Raw genomic sequence first — 7,713 nt, forward strand, 5'->3', positions numbered from 1 at the left:
AAAAGAAATATATATATATATATATTACTGCTGAATATTCACTTTACCTTATATGTGTTCGCAATATTAACACTATTGTAAGATAAATGCTTTATCAAAATTTATAAATTATGAATTACCTTCATATTAAATTTTCTATTATTATTTTCCTCCAAATTTACACTGAAATTTTGAGGTTTTTAAATTATAAGAATTTCAATGCTGTTTTTTTTCCATTAGTTATTTCAGACAATTTTATTTTTCTATATGTAAAAATAATACCTTATACTTATAGCATAAAATGTATCAAAATTATATTTTTGAAAATATAAATAAATTATAAAAAGTATAAAAATTTTCATAAATTGATTATAAAAAACAAATAAAATTTTCATAAATTGATTATAAAAAACAAATACAATTACCATAATGTAGTGGCTTTGCACATAGAATGTATAAGTAATAATAAATAATTAGTATCTCCTATATCTTTGACTAAGATATTTTTCTAAAAATAAATTTTATGCATAAAAATATGTTATTTTTACAACATTTAAGAGAAAAGTTTCTTTGCTAAATATTTAAGTAAATGTCATTATATTGATAATAGCTATTAAGTATGTATACGTAGAAATGTAGAGTTTGTAATCTATTTTTATAATAAATATAAATTAAAAAATCTAGTTTTTGTAAAAAAATAATTATTTAATGAAAATTTTGTTACATCACTTATAAAATGTAAGATACAAATTTGGAAATAACTGTTCAGTACATTTGTGTCCCTGAAAGTATATTTTTTTTAATATTTTGAGTATATTTGTTTAATTCAATTTAATTAGCTTTCTTTCCTTGAACTTTTTTCCCTGAAACGATGTAAGAATTGTAAAAGAAATAACAGAAAAGTACAACATAAGTAAAATACATAAAAGAATTTAAATTAAGAGCTGTATAAGTTATTTCACAAGGAGTTCCTGAAGCTAAACTTTTATAAGCCCACGAGCAGAGAAACACTCCAATAAACATTTGAGATATTTGACACAGAGTTATCATCATTGCGATAGGACGAGGTATTTTAATATTTAACGCCTTCAGAGCAAAGTAACCATACATTAGACTATGAACGGTAAAGTTCATGAATATGAACCAATGACCAAGAGATACTAGGTTACCACTGTTATACCAGGTAAAAACCAGTGTTACTATATGATGATACCAATGAAGAAATATCAGTTTTTGTTTACGTAAGACAATGAAAATTGTATCACCAAATTCCAAAACTTTAGAAAGAATAAATAACCATCCCCAAAAGAATGATGACTCTATTCCTCCAATATAAGAAATATTACAAACTGAAAATGTAAATCCACGATCACGTAACACATGATAAAATCCAGGTAACAATCTGATAGTTCCTATCAAGCTGAATATTGCTAGGGATATATTCCATACTGCTAAAGGTCTTTTGAGTTTATAGGCAGGTCTTGATTTCATAAGATGTTTTCCTCCAAATACAACCACTAAATAAAGTGCGGACCAGTATAAAGAGTGATGCCAGTTGTTTGCCATCCATTTTGTAACTTGGGCTCTTACAATCAATTTTTCGAATTCAAAGGGCTCGACATAGGCTGGACGTTGAAAATTCAGCTCCATCTGAAAATAGATATAATTATATACATACATACAGTATATAAATTATTTGTAATATTTAAATATAAATTTATGTAATAATATATACCTGTAAATATTTTAAAATTTTAAAATCTTTTCTAAGTGTTAAATACATTCCTATGTGTTATTTTTATTATGTAAGCAATGTTAGTTTATTATTTTATCACATTATTTGATCATAATTAAAACAAGTAAAACATTCTCTAATAATCAACTACATGTCTATTTTTAATTATTTTCGAAGAACATATAGCCCATTTGTTTAAGTGAAAAATAAGTATTTTAGTCTTTGTCCATAAATTAATTTTTAAAATTATTATAAAAAGTAACTGACAACTCGGAATGTTGATATACACGTGCATAAATTATGAGCAGAACCAAAGATCTTCAGATCAAGCGATTCGAGATAAATTTTAAATTATAGAAAAATATATAGGCCACATGTTTTAAAAATGCAAGATTAATTTAAAACTAAATATGATTCAATTATATTGATAATGGATTATGATATGATTAGATAATATCTTCAATCGTCCGCATAAATTAGATTAAGAATAAAATTTTAATAAATATACTTTTAGCATACGGTGAAATATTGGATAAAACTGTGGTTGTAGAAATATTGCTGTACGTAAAAAGACAAAATTAGGTTACGAAAAGGATAAATTTATTATAGCTAATAAAAAAGTTTTAATTTAGGGGGAAACATTGTATAAATGATGCTTTCGTTTAAATTAAAACAATCCCACTCAAAAATATTGTAGCATTTTAAAATTAAAATAAAAAAAAATTTGAGAAATGTTTTTCCGGATATACATGTAGAAGCATGTGTTGTAGCCATAATTTCCGGAATTTATACTAATTAAAAAAATGCATGTAAATTGCAAATGGCAGATAATATATCATTATAAACAAATATCGTGTTTCTATAATTATACGCCAATTTGTTTATCTGATTTTAATGATTGATACATAGTCACACATAAGTAATTAGTATTAATTTAGTCACTTATATATGGGGTCTGATCTTACACTGACCGACTAATTACATTTTTCGAAAGTTTTCTCTGTAAAAGAATGCATTACTGCAAAGTGCTGCTTTTGCAGTACAAAAATTTTTATTATATATTTTTTATTTTAAAGTATTTATTATTTAAAGCTATATTCTATTAATATTCTATTAATTAAAAACACCTAGACAATGAATTANATATAGCCCATTTGTTTAAGTGAAAAATAAGTATTTTAGTCTTTGTCCATAAATTAATTTTTAAAATTATTATAAAAAGTAACTGACAACTCGGAATGTTGATATACACGTGCATAAATTATGAGCAGAACCAAAGATCTTCAGATCAAGCGATTCGAGATAAATTTTAAATTATAGAAAAATATATAGGCCACATGTTTTAAAAATGCAAGATTAATTTAAAACTAAATATGATTCAATTATATTGATAATGGATTATGATATGATTAGATAATATCTTCAATCGTCCGCATAAATTAGATTAAGAATAAAATTTTAATAAATATACTTTTAGCATACGGTGAAATATTGGATAAAACTGTGGTTGTAGAAATATTGCTGTACGTAAAAAGACAAAATTAGGTTACGAAAAGGATAAATTTATTATAGCTAATAAAAAAGTTTTAATTTAGGGGGAAACATTGTATAAATGATGCTTTCGTTTAAATTAAAACAATCCCACTCAAAAATATTGTAGCATTTTAAAATTAAAATAAAAAAAAATTTGAGAAATGTTTTTCCGGATATACATGTAGAAGCATGTGTTGTAGCCATAATTTCCGGAATTTATACTAATTAAAAAAATGCCTGTAAATTGCAAATGGCAGATAATATATCATTATAAACAAATATCGTGTTTCTTTAATTATACGCCAATTTGTTTATCTGATTTTAATAATTGATAAGTAATTAGTATTAATTTAATCACTTATATGTGGGTCTGATCTTACACTGACCGACTAATTACATTTTTCGAAAGTTTTCTCTGTAAAAGAATGCATTACTGCAAAGTGCTGCTTTTGCAGTACAAAAATTTTTATTATATATTTTTTATTTCAAAGTATTTATTATTTAAAGCTATATTCTATTAATATTCTATTAATTAAAAACACCTAGATAATAAATTAATCTTTCAGATTAATTTTTAAATTAATTAATGTAATTTTTTATTTATATTGTCACCACGGAGACCTTTAAGCAAATTTAGCATATCTCAAGCATTTTATTGTCATACTTCTTACAACGTGCATTTCGAACTTATGGTTCCTCATCAATTGTCAAATTCCTGGATATCTAATTATATAGTAATTTATAATATAGTAAGTAAATACTTATATAGTGATTTATAATTTAAACTGATCTTCTGACGAAGTATAAATTTTACATACGTTGTGAAAATGTGCATTTATAACGAGATTTTCTCATGTGTAACGAGAAAAACGTTGAGTTTTTCAAGTACAAAATTTTTTGTTTCTTGTTAATTTCATAAAACTTCCATTTAAAAGTATTTTCCCAAATGTAAATTTCTATACACATTTAAAACAATTATTAATTATATAGTGGTATCTCGTATTTCGAACGGTTTAGAGTTCGAACGCTTCTTCAAAGTTTGAACTGCGTTACGCTTTTGTATTTTCAGTGCTTTTTTCCGTTTTATTTTTAGTGTGTTTCGTTATATATACCGTATTGTGTGTTATTCGTCAATTTTTAGCAATTTCTTCCTGCAATTTTTCATTGTTGACAGCTTTTGGGCGACCCCCATACGTTTTATATCCTTTAGTTAAAAATTTTTCGAACGGAACTTTTTAAATTATATTTGACGCTTTTTAAGTTTAGAAGCATCTTCCCCATACATATATTGCATTTTTTTTTTTTTTTTTACTGTTTGTACGGCGTTATATCCTTTTACGAAACTTAAAGCATATGCCTAAATGCGTTTTATCCGAAGACATTTGAATTTTATTTTATTCAAAAAATGTGAAGCAAAAAGTTTAAAATAAGATTCTAAATAAAGAATAAAATCTTTCACTATATGTTAAATTTTACAACTGTTATAATTCTACGAAGATGCCGAAGTCTACGGCGTGCGACCAATAAATGCAATTTTCATTTTATTATACAGTATTTACATATTTTATTTATTGCTTTTGTGTTTTAATCGATTATTACGGCATTTAATTGTATTATTTTTACCTTAAATTATGTGTATTTGCTGTTTTAAGTTTATCGAAATGGGTATTGTTCGGGGTTTGGAAATGAATTAATTCACTTTCCATTATTTTCTAATGTGAAAAAGTGATTCGGAGTTCGAAGTTCGAACGACCTCCTAGAATAAATTAAATTCGAAGTACGAGACATCAGTGTACAGTGGTACCTCGGTATACGTCTGCTTTAGAATACGTCCAATTCGGAATACGTCCTGTTTGGACGAAACAAATTTTGCTTGGTATACGACTTTTGTTCGGAATACGTGTTAAATATATCACTGTTGCAAGTTATGTGTTCACAGATAGTGAGCAGGATACCTTACAAGTAAGTTTAAAAAATCATACACAATTACTTTGATCCGTTTTAAGTCATACCGAACCAAAAAGTGGCGGGCTTGATAAAAGACTCCACTTCATGGCCGTTTATTTATTATAAAAAACAATACAATGTTTATATGACACGAAGCGTTGCTACACAATACAAATACAAAAGTTTATATAACACAAATCATTGTTACACACATAGATAATGACAGGAGAGAAATTTAACAATACGACATAATTCAATTATACGCGCCATCTATGAACGAGTATCTGTATATTATACCAGACTAGACGTTCGCGGTGCCACGGTTTATAACTTTCTTTATTAAATTTCTTCTGATTTTAATTTGTAAGTAAAATTTTATTATTTTTATTAATCGTGAATTGCAAAAAAGGCAACAGAAAAATAAAAAAATGACTAGAATCACAATGAACTGAAAAAAAAATTGTTGAGAAATATGAAGGTGGCATGCGTGTTTGAGATTTAACTGTTGCACACCGTATTCCGAGAACGACGATATCAACAATCGTAAAAAAAAAAAAAATTATAAAATTTGCTAACGTTGCGAAAGTCGCAACGTTAGCAAATTTTATAATGGTTTTTTTTTCTAAAATCAATTTCTAAACATAGATCGAAGACATTACATCATGTTGAGAAATTGCTTTTGCTTTGGATAACTGAAAAACAGTGTGCTGGCGACAGCGTATCAGAAGAAATTATTTGCAACTCATGAAAAATCAAGCAGGAACTAGCCAAGAAAAAGAGGTGTTTAAAGCCAGCCATTTTTTTTTACATGAGAACGGATTAATCATTTTTACATTACTTCTTATGGGAAAGGTTGATTTGTATACGTCCTATTCGGTATAAGTCCAAACACCAGGAACGGATTACAGTCGTATACCGAGGTTCCACTGTACTATTATATAGTAAAGGAAATTTTAAATGACTAATGTTAAGCTAAAATTATATCGTTCATAGATTTTAGTTAATATTTAGTTTAATTTCTAATTCTTAATTAAGAAAATCCTGTTGAATTTATTTCTATTCTTTATCAAATATCATTATGATTTTCGAGGTTAAATATAAAAATTATTTTAAAATTTTGAATATAATACAATAGAACGATAAGCATATATTATTGTAAAAATAATTTAAAAGAATATAAAAGAATATTTTCAAAACATCTCGTTTACTTTCTAAATTATTTTTTTCTATCAAGAATTAGCATAGTAAAATATCGATGTTATTTTTATTTACTTAAATGGCTTATTTAGTCTTTAACATTTAATGTTAATTAGCAATTAATAAATAACTTATTTTTTAATAATTTTAAATATGAAAAAATTGTAGATCTAGAAATATTCTAAATTTTTTATTCTTCTTTTGAAGCAGACTTACTGTTATAGGTTAGCCCAAAAATATTGAGGAAAAAAGGTTGATAAACACATTTTCTTATTACACATTTTCGGTTTTTTATTGTTTTGACCATGTTATTAATTTAAAATTTAGCTAGCAGAATAAAATAAAAAATGCGAATTTATTTTTTAGATATTAGCGAAGTTGCGGCCGAAATTTTCACCTATAAAACGTGAGCGTCAAACGTCGAGCGCCGCTTGCAAGGTAGCTGCGCTCGACGTATGACAATCAAGTTTTAGAGATAAAAACTTCGGCCGTAACCTCGCTATAAATGAACTGCTGAAATTTTCTGTTAAAATATTTTTTCTTTTTATTATTGTAAGATCGAGCCACAAATCTGAAATATTAATGGATAAGTTGATATTTTTTTTTGTATCATATCATCACATATACACAGTAGTTCCAAGAAAGATCTCACGTGTCGCTCATTGTGTAACGCTAAACCAACGTAACGTCGTATAGTATCGCTTCTGTCTGGGTATTATTAAAGCCGTATAACTTTAACTTGGCTATAGCCAGATAGATCACCATGCCGCACAGCGTTAAATAAATGAAAAATAAGAAGTCGTCAGCAGAAAGCAGAAGTTTCAACTATTACGGCCATACTGTATGGTATTGTTTATTGTTTTTTTATTAATTGCCTTCTTCTTATAGTTTATGGTTTCTTATTTACTTTTTAAGTTTTTCATATCATATTCTGTAATATTAGACAAACGTCAACTCTATGATGGCTTAGAAAGTATAGAGCAAGAATGCTAATTATTTTCAACCGAAATTTCTATTTGCTAACGTTATTTCAACTTGGATTTTATCATGGTATCAAGTTTTTTCCTGATACTTTATAGGACTATATTCATGAATTATTTTAGTTTTTGATGCGGCTAATTTTAGTTTATATATATGGCTTACTTTTTAACTATCTATCAAATTACTTCGTAAAATTAAATAAAATGTATTTACAGTATAAAAAGTAATTTATTTTAATATTGTTGTCCAGTATGCTTTTCATTAATATCTTTATTTCTACCACTATTATTTAATACTAAATTTAATATTTAATTATTACATAACTATCTTATATATATATA

At 26.1% G+C, this 7,713-nt stretch overlaps 2 protein-coding genes across 5 annotated transcripts in view; one reads left to right on the forward strand and one right to left on the reverse strand.

Annotated features, from left to right (window-relative positions):
* Positions 1 to 7,713, forward strand: part of LOC111625871 (elongation of very long chain fatty acids protein 6-like) — a 73,414-nt gene that overhangs the window by 4,785 nt on the left and 60,916 nt on the right. The window contains exon 1 of one of the 3 annotated variants that reach the window (XM_023369120.1): positions 6,500 to 7,237. The exons of 1 other annotated variant lie outside the window; for it this stretch is intronic. The gene's annotated coding sequence lies outside the window, so the exon portion shown is untranslated. Of the gene's footprint in view, positions 1 to 6,499; positions 7,238 to 7,713 lie in introns of those variants that run through there. One more of the 3 variants, XM_023369121.1, reaches the window with a different exon arrangement.
* LOC111625870 (elongation of very long chain fatty acids protein 6-like) overlaps positions 659 to 7,713 on the reverse strand; it is a 19,138-nt gene continuing 12,083 nt past the window's right edge. The window contains exons 1-2 of one of the 2 annotated variants that reach the window (XM_023369116.1): positions 1,715 to 2,036; positions 659 to 1,629 (exon numbers count right to left, since the gene is read on the reverse strand). In XM_023369116.1, coding sequence (XP_023224884.1) covers positions 811 to 1,629; positions 1,715 to 1,762 — 867 coding nt within the window. In that variant the 5' untranslated portion in view covers positions 1,763 to 2,036 and the 3' untranslated portion in view covers positions 659 to 810. Of the gene's footprint in view, positions 1,630 to 1,714; positions 2,037 to 7,713 lie in introns of those variants that run through there. The other variant, XM_023369117.1, reaches the window with a different exon arrangement.

Source organism: Centruroides sculpturatus, unplaced genomic scaffold (genome assembly GCF_000671375.1).
Source record: "Centruroides sculpturatus isolate CEXI.00-Female unplaced genomic scaffold, Cexi_2.0 scaffold319, whole genome shotgun sequence".
NCBI lineage: Eukaryota > Metazoa > Arthropoda > Arachnida > Scorpiones > Buthidae > Centruroides > Centruroides sculpturatus.